At 41.0% G+C, this 14,261-nt stretch overlaps 1 protein-coding gene across 2 annotated transcripts in view; it reads right to left on the bottom strand.

Moving 5' to 3' along the window:
* The window catches only part of CERS6 (ceramide synthase 6), a 321,038-nt gene that overhangs the window by 71,513 nt on the left and 235,264 nt on the right, over positions 1–14,261 (bottom strand). For both annotated transcript variants that reach the window (XM_065880566.1, XM_065880567.1), the window contains exons 5-6: positions 6,333–6,383; positions 3,768–3,860 (exon numbers count right to left, since the gene is read on the bottom strand). In XM_065880566.1, the coding sequence (XP_065736638.1) occupies positions 3,768–3,860; positions 6,333–6,383 (144 nt within the window). The remainder of the gene's footprint in view (positions 1–3,767; positions 3,861–6,332; positions 6,384–14,261) is intronic.

Raw genomic sequence — 14,261 nt, 5'->3', positions numbered from 1 at the left:
AAGAATAAGCCAGCTGCACCATGACCCTGCAAAGGTACTCGGACCAAGGGAAGAAGGGAGGGGTGCCAGATGGCTACAATAAGCTATTAGCGTTGACCAGGAAAACGTATGTATAATTAATTTATAAACACTGACAATATGTACAGGCCTAAATCAATTCCATGGACCTCACTGCAAAAATGCCCCTTTTTGAAGGCCTTCTCTACACTGATGCAAGGTAAGTTAAAGCCATAGAAAATTATACGCTTCGACCCTCGAAAATAATCCACTTATAGTAACTATTAAGAAGATGGTCATTTGGCTTAAAATAACAAAGCCTCTATGAGTCCTCGTGGCTCAGTGAAAAGACACAGTAAATGCATGTTAGGAAGCTCAAGCAAGCAGAAGGGGCTTGGTGACTTTTGGTGCAGCAACGGCTCCCTAGGACTAGGCTCTTGGGGGCCCAGTAACAGTCAGTTTTGCCTTCATTAATCTCTTTGACTTGAGATGGCATCCCTAATTCTCATTAAGCAAAAGAGGAACTAATAAAATGGCAAAGAACTGCAGAAGGCCTACTATCTCTAATGGCAGGAGCATGGCCAGGCAACACAACGCAAGAATTGTGGACAATATCTCATCTATGAGTGAATCATGGACCTTCGCTTGGTAAACTTGGGCTCTGATTCCCACATTGCACAACCTTGAAAATTTTGCATAAGTTCATCGGACATCAGTTTTCCCAACTACAAGACCAGAAGAATAGTCAAACCTCCTTCTTTGTTATACAACTGTTTTCTGTGACTACCTGGAAAAAAATGCTCCTCAAAAGAAAATACAATCTGTATTCTTCAGCCTTAAAAAGGAAGGAAATTCTGACACATGCTACAACACGATGAATAAGACATTATGCTAAGTGAAATACATCAGTCACAAAAGGACACATATACAGTGTGACTCCACTTAAATAAGGTACGCAGAGTCGTCAGATTCATAGAGACAGAAAGTAGAATGGTGGTCGCCAGGAGTAGAGATTGGGTTAGGAGGGAATGGGGAACTGTTGATTAATGGGTACAGAGTTTCAGTTTTACAAGATGAAAGGGGTTCTGGAAACTGGTTGCACAACAGCACGAATGTGTGTAACACTACACACTTAAAAATGGTTAAGATGGTAAATTTTATGTTTTGCATTTTTCCCACAACTAAAGATTTCAAAAATAAATAAATAAATAAAATGCACAATGGGCCTGGCACAGTGGAGACCATCAGTCTACAAGTATTGACCACAGGAATGAACAAGGCTCCTCATATAAGAGAGACGAGATCTAATTGGCATATCATCACTAAAGGATCTTTAAACGTTTTGAGGAATGGACCCAGAGCATTTGGTGCAATGAGTGAGGGAACCACAAATTATGTGTGTCAATGAGTTATCTGCTATGCCTAAGCCTTAGCTCTTGCAGGGACCGTCCACTTCTGAGAATCAGGTGACATATACCACATTAAGACCATGCTGTCAGGAAAGACAGCCTTTTGCCAACCAAGTAAGCCACTGCCATAGGAGAGTGGCAGGAGCGTACCTGGGGAGGCAATGCAGGTACTAGGGCTGTAGACTCCTAAATGCTTTTCAGCTGCCACATGGATATTTTACAATTTGGCAGATTACCCATCTAACCAAGAAATGGAATGTTATAGTATTGCACTCTATCACAATGCACAGTCCTGTTTGCAAAGGAGCCTGGGAGATATCCATGAGTAAGGGAGAAGACATTCTGATGAGTCCCTTTATGCATTCACCCTAAACTTACTGAGCCCCACCATAAGCAGGTGCATTGACAGTCACGAGAGACACAAAGATGAACATATCCTGCTCTTTGCCCTCCAAGTCTGGTGAAGGGAGAGAGGCAGGTCACCATACCATTAAAAAGTACAATATGGTAAGTATTGGGCACTGGTAAACTAAACACAGAGGAAGAAGTGGTCAAAAACCATGGGAATGAAGAAGGCTTCAAAGAAGAGACGGCTTTGGGGTTTGGTCTGGTCTAGGAGGAAGGGGAATAGAGTAGATTCTAGCCACAGGCAAGGTCTTGTAAAAAACAAAGATGTTATGGAAATAAATGTGTTTGAACGATGGTGAGAAGATGTCTGTAACTAAGACATGTGTGTGTGTCAAAAGAGGGAGAGAAGGGTGGGCGATAAAACTAGAGAGGTGGGTTTGAATTGTGGTGACAACCCTGAATATCACTCCAAGTAGTTTGGTTTTGACTTAAGGTTTGAGAAACATAACTCTTAGATGGCAGGAAGACAAGAATGACTATTCAGATAGGAGTGCCATTTAAGAGGCCGTTGTAACGGATTAAGCCAAAGTAAAAAGGACTCTAAACATGTCAGTGATACTAAGGAAGTAGGTACAAGGAGAGCGAAGGAAAACGTCTAGCTTACATGACTGCCTCTGATAAAGATTACTGGAGGAAGAACAAGACTAGGACGAGATGATGTGTTCGGTCGGGAGCACTTTGTAAGGTTCAGTCTCCTCATTCATAAAAGGAAAATAAATAATAAGTGATAATAAAAGGAAAATAAATAAATAATAAGTGATCAGTTATTACTTATTATTACTTATGAATAATAAGTAATAACAAGTGACCAGTCTTCGGGCGGTTGTGAGGATTAAATGATAAAATAACAAGAAGAACACAATACTATCACTTATGATTAGATTTGCAGAAGTGTGGACCCAGAGAGGATTTGGGACAGGAGAGAACCATTTGGGAGTTATTGGTATAGAAGTTATGGTGACAGTGCTGGAGGGTATGAACCTGGATCACCCAGGGAGATGATGTCCTGTAATCCAGGACCAGACCCTGGTGCACGCAAGTATGCAGAGCATGGGGCACTGGGATGGAGACCAGCAAAGATGACTTGAAGGAATGATCCAAATATGGGAACCTGGAGAAAATAGCTTCACGGAAAAAAAAAAAAAAAGTGAATAGCCAAAAGTGCCAATTCTGCCCAGAAGCTGGTAGGATGAGAACTAGAATGAGTGGGTCTAACACTTAAGAGGTCAAGAGTACCCTCAGCAAAAGCTATTCCAGCGGAGGGGAGGGGTGAAAACCAGACCACAGTTCGCTTAGGAATGCTGTGTTTTCCTAATGTATTTTGACATTAGATAACTCTGTAATTGGGGAAATCTTCATTCTATAGGGCTGGAACACTGAGATTTTACTCTCTCCCCAGGAGCTACAGATACAATTTTTCTTCTTTTTTTTTCTTGCGGTATGCGGGCCTCTCACCGTTGTGGCCTCTCCCGTTGCAAAGCACAGGCTCCGGACGCGCAGGCTCAGCGGCCATGGCTCACGGGCCCAGCCGCTCCGCGGCATGTGGGATCTTCCCAGACCGGGGCACAAACCTGTGTCCCCTGCATCGGCAGGCGGACTCTCAACCACTGCACCACCAGGGAAGCCCCCAATTTTTCTTCTTTAATTTGGAGAACAAAGGGACTTGTGAATCAGACTGAGAGGAAATTAATGCTGTTAAGATTCACTGTTATACTTTTTCATGGAGAAAAGAACACTAGGTTTGGTGGGGGGGCGGAGAGTGAAGAGACAATGGGAATAAAATATAAAACAGCACAAACAAAAGTAGAGAATTTTCTGTAATAATGCCGAAAGTTGTACTAATGCAGTACTGATGGGAGAACAGAAGTGAGTGCCTTTGAGACTCTATATCCATCTGCCTAGGGCCATGAAAGACACCTGTTTACAAGCCCTTTACAACACACCCACTCTTACCTTTCTTTTGATATCAGTGAACTGGGAAAACATTAAAGACCAATAAAACGACAGCTCCAGGATATAATAGTAGTGAAGGTCAGGCGTGAGTGGCTGAGGATCAAAGAGAAAAAGGCAAGATTAATAATTAATAGGAAACCAAATCTGTGTGTCAAACATCTCAAGCTCAGTACTGAAAAGTGACATTGTCTTACGCCTCCACAAATTCTGGCCCCATTCTCTCTGTGGATAAGGGAGCTTTGAAGGACGCCTATAATCCACAGCTTGATGTCATTAGCTTTGTTTCATCTCCAACTAAAAAAGTGTCAATCAGTATGAACATTTGGCATTGGTACCCGATTCACCACTCATTTTAACAATTGCACTTTTGGTACTTAGACATGAGTCTCTAAAGATTCCTTTAGGCAACCTGCAAAAAAATTCTAACATATACACAGAAAGAGTAACTCTGGACAACTCCTGTGAGATTCCACAGCACAGGGACCAGGGAAGGTGAAAGAAACTGGAGTACTATATGGGTCACTGAGACATAGTTTCAAATTCTGCCTTAATTGGAGCTTTCTTTTCTTTAGGAAATGTTCTGTACGTTGTAAATATTAAAAAAAAAAAGATAATTCAAAAACATTTATTAAAAGGTCAGGGGGACAAGGAAGCTGCTAAGAGATACTAGACTAGGCGCCCAGCCAGGGAATCTGAGTTTGAGTCCCCACTCCACAGCTTAAGTAGGGCCTTCGTTTACTTATTGGAAAATGGAGGTAACACCTGCTCTACCTGCCTCACAGGTCCAGGAATGGGGAGAAGCTCAGGGAAGCAGTGGAAGTCAGTAATATTTATTTTGCACATAAATCCATAAAAACAAAACAGAGTTTTAAAAAACCATTTTTGATGAGTTGTTTTCAATTGTTTCATTGGGTTGTAATGAAACAACTTGCTTTCCCAGAATGAATGAAAGACCTTTGAAACTCATTACATAAATACCTCCACACTGCTGCATACAAGGTGTTGAAACTGAAATGCTCTGTAAACCAATAGCAGCATAATAAGTGACTTTCGCAAGAAGTCAGCAATCACTTAACTACCAACTCTAAGCATGGACATCAAGAAAAACAGTTGTCCCCCTCATTCATCTTTGTCGACAAAACACACGAGGACAGGATCCTCTCCACTCAGTATACCATTGCAGGGCACAAAGAGAGGGGTAAATGACAATATTCCAAGTATTTAAGATAGTAAACAGCAGTTGGGCCTGTGAATTACAATTGTGTACAGTCAGTCATTGCTTTCAACGTTGCTTTAGTCTTGATCAGATAGCCCTGGAATGTTCAGCTCTCTCTGACCATGTCATGTTGCTGACTTAGTCTTTCTTAATTTGAATACACTACATGAAAGAGATGGAAATGCAAACTGGAACCCCCATTTCAACATGTCCCTAGCCCTGAACCTACCCGAGGGGTAGCCAACACCAGACCCTACCCGCTATTGCAACACTGTGTGTAATAGAGAACTTGCAGGGCACATCTGCTCCCATTAACTCTGTTAGACCAAATGCCTCTAAAAAGACAACCCAAAGAATCCCAAACTCAAAAATCCAAATTGCTTATCACAATGTCCGTCTCTTTATCACTAAAATACCTGGTTGTATTTGTTTCTCTTAAATAATATATCCCAAATGAACTAGAAATTCTAGAAATATTTCAGCAAGAAATTTCGAGAACAGTCCCAGCTTTAATATTCAAATAGTAACTGAGCTAGGGACCACAACACATGCTAATATTACTGAATTCATGGACAGAGGCAAAGGTATGCCTGTGGGCAGGGATCTGAAATGCTCCCTGTCTGGGATATGATTTTAATCTCATTTTCAATGATGTTATTTTTGTCTACATGTAATGGGACAAGCCCATTTTTCTGAGTTCAAGGAAACAGTGCTTTATTTACAGCTTTAGAGGCTGCTCCTAAGCCACAGAGTGAACCAAACTCAGCACGCCAGCTCCAGCTCCTCCCTTGAGCTCTGCCTGCTAGCTGCCGAGACAGGCCAGGGCTGTTATCCGGTCCTGAGTGACCCAAAGCAGACTGGCTGTTAGAAAAGGAATTATCCGGGCTTCCCTGGTGGCGCAGTGGTTGAGAGTCCGTCTGCCGATGCAGGGGACACGGGTTTGTGCCCCGGTCCGGGAAGATCCCACGTGCTGCGGAGCGGCTGGGCCCGTGAGCCATGGCCGCTGAGCCTGCGCTCCGCAGCGGAAGAGGTCACAACAGTGAGAGGCCCGCGTACCGCAAAAAAAAAAAAAAAAAAAAAAAAAAAGAAAAGGAATTATCCACCTACTGAAGTGATTGTATCTTAATCTCCAGCAAACGCACCTTCCACGCTTCCTCCATCTGCTCAAGCTTTGATTCTAACACAAACTACCTCTCTCACTAGGCTGTGTCCACCATCAAGCAGCAGGGGGTACGGCAGAGGGTAAGCAAAGTGGCTGCCCAACCTGCTGGGACCTGCCTGAAACCATGGCGCTGACCTAAGAAAGGTACTTTACATGCGTAAAAACCCAGATGGTAATGTGTCCTTACCTGATAGGGGTAGTTGTACCAGCAGTGTCTTGTATTCCACAGCCAGGGGGTCTGAAAAACATGACAAAGAAACACATTTCACATGTTTTGGAACAGCGGGAGAAGGGATGTTTATGACAGGTTCTGGCCCCCCCCAGTATTTGGGGATTTCAACAAACTACCTGTGTGGGAACTGAAGGACTCAGTATAATTAGGAATAGGAGAACAAAGCCATGAGGATTCCATCATACATTCTCTCTGGGTAATCTTCTAAACTCAACCGGCAGTATTTCAGGCCACTTCCGGGATAAGAGTCCCAGCTGGTGTTTTTTTATATTTTGCTGGTCCTGTAGACACATCCCTGCTAGGTAACCAGCCTCAACAGCAGAGCCCTTCAAGTGTCTCACCAAGACCAGCTGCAAATGATCGATTTATTCTCAATAAACAATGCTGACAGTTGGTGCAAATCTCCTTGAAACTCCTCCAACTCAATGTTTACAAAGCAACATTATTAATCAATTGTTTCACGCATTGAGTGGGGGTCAACAGCAGGCAGGTACTCTTATTTCAGTAGGAGGGCTCTGACTAATTCCAGTTCTGAGGGAATTAACCCAGTACACCCCACGCTCGGACTCATGGTCAAGGTCTTTCGAAGACAAAACAATCTTTCTTAATTTAACGGCAATCACTTGCCTTACCACCTTGTAAAATCAGAGAGAACATCTAAGTATACACACAGATTCCAAACATCTGTAATAAACAGGGAGGGGTTGGTATGGATTTGAATAGAGAGCTGACCCATCCCATAATACCAGCACAAACTTTCTCATATTTCTGTATTAACTTTATCATTCTTTTTGCATTCCTGATCCATAGCTATCAGCACTTGGTGGTATACATCTATACACATTTGATACACATCAGTATGTTTCTAACTATTAAGAAACATAATCTATCATTACTACAATCTGTGTTTCTATATCTCAAAATGATAATACTGTCATTGAGAGTTTAATGTCAGATATATTTGTACTGACCTAACCTCCGTATCTCGTCCCAGGCCCCGTAAGATCAAAAGTTGCTGCCTCTGCAGTAGGATAATGTAGTTGTCTTTCTGAAAGCCACAGAGATATCCTTCCACCCCCCATGGTCCTCATCAGCCCTGCACCGATGCGGATGAAGAAGTGGAGGATATTAGCTAGTATTAGTTGAGCCCTCCCTATGACCATACACTTTTTATGAGGGTTTTCCTTCATGATCTGTTATTTATTTAACCAATTAAAAAGCTGTTTCTCTTTAGATTGTCCCATATACTTTTAAAGGATCTCACATGTATGAACTCATTTAAACCTTACAGTAACTAGTAGTAGTATTTGCCTCATTTTACAGAAGGGTAAACTGAGGCCCTGAGTCCGTAATTAACCATCCAGGTTAATTAGCGAGGCAGGGTCAGAGCTGGAAATCAAACTCAGACTGTCTGGTCTCAAAGCCAAACATAGCCACTGTGATCCTAACTTTGAGTCTGATAAAAACTGAACCAGGACTCAGTTTAGGGAGCCAGGTTGAAATAAAAAGCCATGCCATGCCCTAAACCTAATGATGTCCAGGGATCTTTACAGTCCCCCTTCATTCAAGCACTCCTGATTCTCCTTCCATTTTTCCTGCTTTCGCCATTTACTACCTGTGCTACGCTGTACGTATCACGTAATCTCTCTGCACTTAACGTCCTTGGTGCCTGAGTTGTTGTCTGTCTGTGTCCTCCATTTCTCATGTCCATGACACTGAGGTTTATGAGTGACCGACCTCCAGGGTGATGGTGAGGATCAAATGAGAGAGCGTGTATAAAAATGCTGCAGATGGGGCTTCCCTGGTGGCGCAGTGGTTGAGAGTCCGCCTGCCAATGCAGGGGACGCGGGTTCGTGCTCCGGTCCGGGAGGATCCCACATGCTGCGAAGCGGCTGGACCCGTGAGCCATGGCCGCTGAGCCTGCGCGTCCGGAGCTTGGGCTCCGCAACGGGAGAGGCCACAACAGTGAGAGGCCCGCGTACAGCAAAAAAAAAAAAAAAAAATGCTGCATTGGCTTCAGAAGCTTAATCGGTTATTGACTTATATAAACGACATATGTCCGTTGAGGAAGATATAGAAAATATTGAAAATAATAAAAAGAAAAATAATTTGAATTCTCATCACTATTAACATTTATTTTAATGTACAGCCCATTTGGGGCCTTTTTTTCTATATAATATAGATATACATGCAGATATGGATAGATTTTTTTTTTTTTTTTTTTTTGCGGTACGCGGGCCTCTCACTGTTGTGGCCTCTCCCATTGCGGAGCACAAGCTCCGGACGCGCAGGCTCAGCGGCCATGGCTCACGGGCCCAGCCGCTCCGCAGCATGTGGGATCTTCCCGGACCGGGGCACGAACCCGTGTCCCCTGCATCGGCAGGCGGACTTTCAACCACTGAGCCACCAGGGAAGCCCTATACGCATTATTTTTAAATGTGGGCACAACATAGCAAAATCTACTTTAGAGTACAAATGTTAGTTATTACCTTCCTCTCTGATAAAATTGTTTACTATCTCTACAATTAGCTGAAAGTCCCTGAGGAAAACGTATGTCATATTCTTACGTTTATCCCTCCAGGATGAGACACTCAAATTGACAGTTCAGCTTTCATTACTGAATGCTAATGAGAAGGAATGCAGAATGAAATGCAACACCTATAAAAAGCCTCGTAGTCTTTTTTCTGAATGCATCAGTCCCAAGCCCACAGGGCATGTGCGTGCTTGCCTCTAAAGACACAGCAGAAATCTCTTCCAATACAGTCATCCTTCCCATCACAGGCAGGAGAGCAAAGGTACGACTCCCAGTGACCCAGGAAAATCCATCATTTAGAGCTTCCCTTCCTCTGTGAGCTTCTTGGCTCCTTGGTTTTCTTCTAACACCCAGGCTTTTCCCTGAATGCATCAGATGTGCATCACCTAGACATGCTTGTATCATGTGCAGAAACCCGACTGACCTCCAGAAGCAGTGGGTGAGTCTTTGTCTCTCAGTGGGTCCCGCCCACTTGAAGCAGGAGCAAAGAACACTGAGAACTTGATGGGGCTACCAAGGCCATAGCTCAGCCTGCAAGCTTGTTTGCCAAACATTTAAGTAAGCACTTTCACATACTTATTTCACAATGCGTGTTCACATATACTTCCTACTTTGACAATACTAGATATTAATATCATCTTCTATGTGCTACATTTTTCTAGGATCTCATGTTATGGCTCCCAAAACTCTTTGAGACAGAACAAACACCATCTTTCCCAATTTACAGATGAGAAGACAAGTCCATGAAATGGTGATTCTCCTAATTTCTAACAGCTCAGCACTAACATATGAATCTGGACTGGGTGCTTATATTTAATGCAGTAGGTATAGCATCTTTAGTTTCAACTGATACCATAAACCTACTGCTTTTTAAATCAGTTTTTCCAGATACCTTTTTAAGAATCATTTCCATGTTCATTTGATATCAAAATCTGTATAGGTAGTAACATAATTAAGAACATAAAAAGCTGCAATATTTAGATGTCAAGAATAATGGTTACAAAAAAATACACTGAAAACCCTCATTTTAGAAGGATGGGCCTAGCATCTTCCTACATAATTAGAGAAAAGCTCTGTACCTAGGACAGTGCAAGGTGATTCAAGCACGTCTTCTGAAAATAGAAATGCCTTTTTTACAGGGCATTACAATATCAGGAGACATTATCAACATTGGAAAATCCCCAAACCCAATGATTCTCAAATCTTGGCATTTCAATAACTTAAGATTCACTTTATTCTCCCTCAGACATATACAGTTAAATAATGATATGAAGCACGTTACAGATTTTACAGTATTTTATACATATTATCTCATTTAATTCTCATAGCAACATTGTAAGTGCTCAAGATAACATAGCGTGCAGGTACCATAAAAGACAAAGAATATGCTGCTTTGGAGGCTCCTTAAACTATTAAAACACAGGATCTGATTCAGTAGGTCTGGCTTGGGGCTGAGAGTCTACATTTTTAACAAGCTTCAAGGTGATGCTTGTACCCTGGACCACATTTTGAGTAGTAAGGTGCTAGAGGAAAGTAAGGAGGGTGATCCAACTTGGTACTTACCAGGTGTAAGGCACCTTGCTAGGCACTTTGTTATAATATTTCACAATTCACTGTTAGGTGAATAAATTAATAAATTATTTCTAATCTTTAAAATAGCCAAATTTGAAGCAGAAATTGTTAGTAAAACACTATTTAGCTGGAGACAATGCTTCTCAACCAACTTCTGTGATTGCTAGAACCACACATCTAAGCTCTGGTGGAAGAGATGTGAGCAGAATTGACACATGGATGCTGCCCCTAAAAGTAAATGTGAATGAGCTGTTCTCACCTTTTCTCCATTCCCACTGGAGGGAGATAATAAGAGCTGGAGCTGTCATCTTTCACCCTGGGATGGAAGTTTCTGTTGAAGTTGATGTTGGAGGCCTCCTACTAGCCCTGGTCTGCTTACCTCTGGATTATATGTGTGACACAGATAAATTCCTATCATCCTCTCATATCTAAACTACTGTGTTGTCATATATATATATATATATATATATATATATACATACACACATATACAGTAGTATAGCCTGTATTCTCATTAACAGAGTCATCCCTAGGTATTCTCGGGGGATTGGTTCCAGGACCACCCCATGGATTCCAAAATCCAAGGATGCTCAAGTCCCTTATATAAAATGGCATGAACAGTCAGCTCTCTATATCCACGGGTTCTTGCATCCGTGGATACAGAGGGCCGACTGTATATGCATGAAGGTAAGTATGATTATTTTATAGACAAAAAGCAATCTCAAAGAGGTACCATAACTAACTGAAGGCTACCCAGCTGGTAAGTAGAAAAGCTGGGACACAAACTCAGGCCAGCCAGATTCTTCCATTATAACTTCCCAAGGTACTCTGGATGTACAAAGAATGCATAATGAAAGAAAATCATGGATATTTGATTTATCCATAACTAAGAATCAATAATTGAGCTATTACCTAAAAATACTGAATTTTCGGGTTAGAAAGGACCTCCAAATCCTGCTTAAGCTACAAAAGAAATCACATGTCCCAGATGGCTAGCCATGCCTCTCACTGTTAAAGAGTTCCATGATTATAGGTCATTCACAAGATCCCTCAGATTTACTTCCTACTTTTTTCTTCTTTTTTTTTGGTCAACAGAAATTATACCAAGTTTTTTTGTTGTTTTAGCATCTGCTATGGACTGAATTCACATATTCAAGCCCTAAACCCTCAACGTGACTGTATTTAGAGACAGGGCCTTTAGGAGATAATTAAGGTTAGATGAGGCCATAAGGATAGGGCCCTAAACCGATAGGATTGGTGGCTTTATAAGAAGAGGAAGTGAGAGAGTGCTTTCTATCTTCACATGCTCAGAGGAAAGGCCACGTGAAGACTGCAGTGATCAGGAAGAGAGGCAAGCTAGGAAGAGAGTTCTCACTGAAAACCGAACCTTGCCAGACCTCGATCTGGAAATTCCAACCTCCTGAATGGTGAGAAGTAAGTTTCTGTTGTTTCAGCCACATAGTCTATGGCATTTTGCTTTGGCAGTCCAAGCTGACTAACACAGCATTGTAAGACAACTCTCTATAAATGGTACTTAAAAGCTCTTAAGGTACACATCAACTAATTTCAATTTAAGAAGACTTACAAAACATCTGAACAAGACTAAGACAGTAACAGAGTGGATACAAAATGACTTCTAACACTCTCAATTTAAATCACAGTGTATAATGGGATTTTTCATGATATAGTATATGCACATCTGCTCCCAGACACATCACGTGAGACACAACTTGGCCACAAGCACATCCATCAATAACACAGTGTCCCAGGGGAGGCTTCTGAGGCTCTTCTCACCCTGAGCAAACCGAACCCCAGCACCAGGATGGAGGTCAGATGTGCTGCTGGAGGTCACCGAGCAGTCATCATTTGCCTTTGGACCAAACGCATAAGACTTGAGTGCTATGTATTCTGTGTTTTTTTTTTTAAAGTAGAGAAGTCTTTTTTTTTTTTTTAAGTGTCAGTAAATGTGTTTTTTTTTTTTTTATCAGGTTGCTTCCTTTATCAGTTGTTCTGTAGAGGTTTCATAGTGGACAGAACTAGCAGAAATAGATCAGGTCTGATCATTTCACTTCACCATCTGGAATAAGATAGGCTTGGTCTTATTTTATTGTTTTTAAGTTCCATTTGATATACTTCTTAAAAATAATAGTTAAAAAACAACAAATGTACCTTTCAGTTTCCATGCCACCTATCATGATGATGGATCAATCATCTGACATCAAGAAGGCCTTGTCCAAGCCCACAGAACGTACAACACTAAGGGTGAATCCTGATGTAGACTATGGACTTAGGGTGATTATGATATGTCAGTGTAGGTTCATCAGTTGTGACAAATGTACCGCTTTGGTGGTGGATTTGATGGTGGGAGAGAATATGCATGTGTGGGGACAGGGGTACATGGGAAATCTCTGTACCTCAATTTTTCTATGAACATAAAACTGCTCAAAAAAAAAAATGGAAGTCTTAAAAATCAAGGCTAACTCAGATCACTGACATTTATCATGTCACTGTGAACTAAAGGAATAATTGAGTTCAAAGCAAAAGACCAGACAAAAGGATGCTCAGTTAACCAGGCAAGTGTTAAATGATTAAACAGAAATATAAATACATATACACACCTTTTTTCCCTCAAGAATCAGTAGGTACCTACAGCCGAACGAATAGTAGTTTCTTTGAATTAATATTTTGATTTAACAAAAGAACATGAATCATATAAAGTATTAAAAGCATTTTGTTGCCTCATCAAAAATGTGAAAAATGTGTGGGACTTTACCTGAAGTCAGCATCTTAGAAGCAAACTTTCATCTTTCACTATTTCCATCCAAACTCCTACATGGCTTTCATAAAGCCCAGGTGTGACAACTAACAGTGAAGGAATACAGTCTAAGAGACATACTGGCCTCTGAATAGTTTAGGTATGAAATACATAGAGCCTTGGATTATGTTTTTAAATGCCAGAAAGCTAGATCCCTGAACTACTCTGAAACTTCTTTCACTGAAACTACTGTGAAAACACTTTCACTGAGTTATACTTAAATCTTATATCTTTGGTTTATATTGAAGATTTATTGTAAGAAATAAACATGAGAAAAATGTTTCCTTGTCTGCAATGAGTTTATATTGGAAAGGTTACCACTAGGTAACTACTAAATTCAAATACATAAATTCAAATGATATTTTTCCTTTTAAATTTAGCCCAGGGGGGAAAAATACTTCCCTTCGGGAATGCTTTGTATGTTTCCTGTTACCCCATTATCTTTTTACCATGGTTTTGGGAAGGTGAGATCTAATTCTGAAGCTCAGTCACTGCAGTTATGACTGTCTTAACATTTTTGCTTATTTTTGTGTAACTTTTTGATGGTAATATCTATATTAACAATTTTATTACATAAACATTGCAAATTCTTTTTAGAAATGTTGAATTGTATGATTTCAATGAATATAAATCAAATCCATTCAAAATGATAATCTACAGTTTTCATTTAATACATATTGCTAAGTAACTCATAATGGAAAGAAATACTTTGTGCTTTGTGAGTTTAAAAACTGATCAATAAATTGTATTTGGTGGTACAGATGAACCGGTTTGCAAGGCAGAGGCTGAGACACAGATGTAGAGAACAAATGTATGGGCACCAACGGGGGAAAGCCATGGGGGGGTGGGGGGGGGATGAATTGGGAGATTGGGATTGACATGTATACACTGATGTGTATAAAATTGATGACTAATAAGGACCCGCTGTATAAAAAAATAAATAAAATAAAATTTAAAAATTAGA

This window comes from Phocoena phocoena, chromosome 7 (genome assembly GCF_963924675.1).
Source record: "Phocoena phocoena chromosome 7, mPhoPho1.1, whole genome shotgun sequence".
Taxonomy (NCBI): domain Eukaryota; kingdom Metazoa; phylum Chordata; class Mammalia; order Artiodactyla; family Phocoenidae; genus Phocoena; species Phocoena phocoena.
Note: the sequence above shows the minus strand (reverse complement) of the source record. Positions and strands in the feature narration are given on the sequence as shown.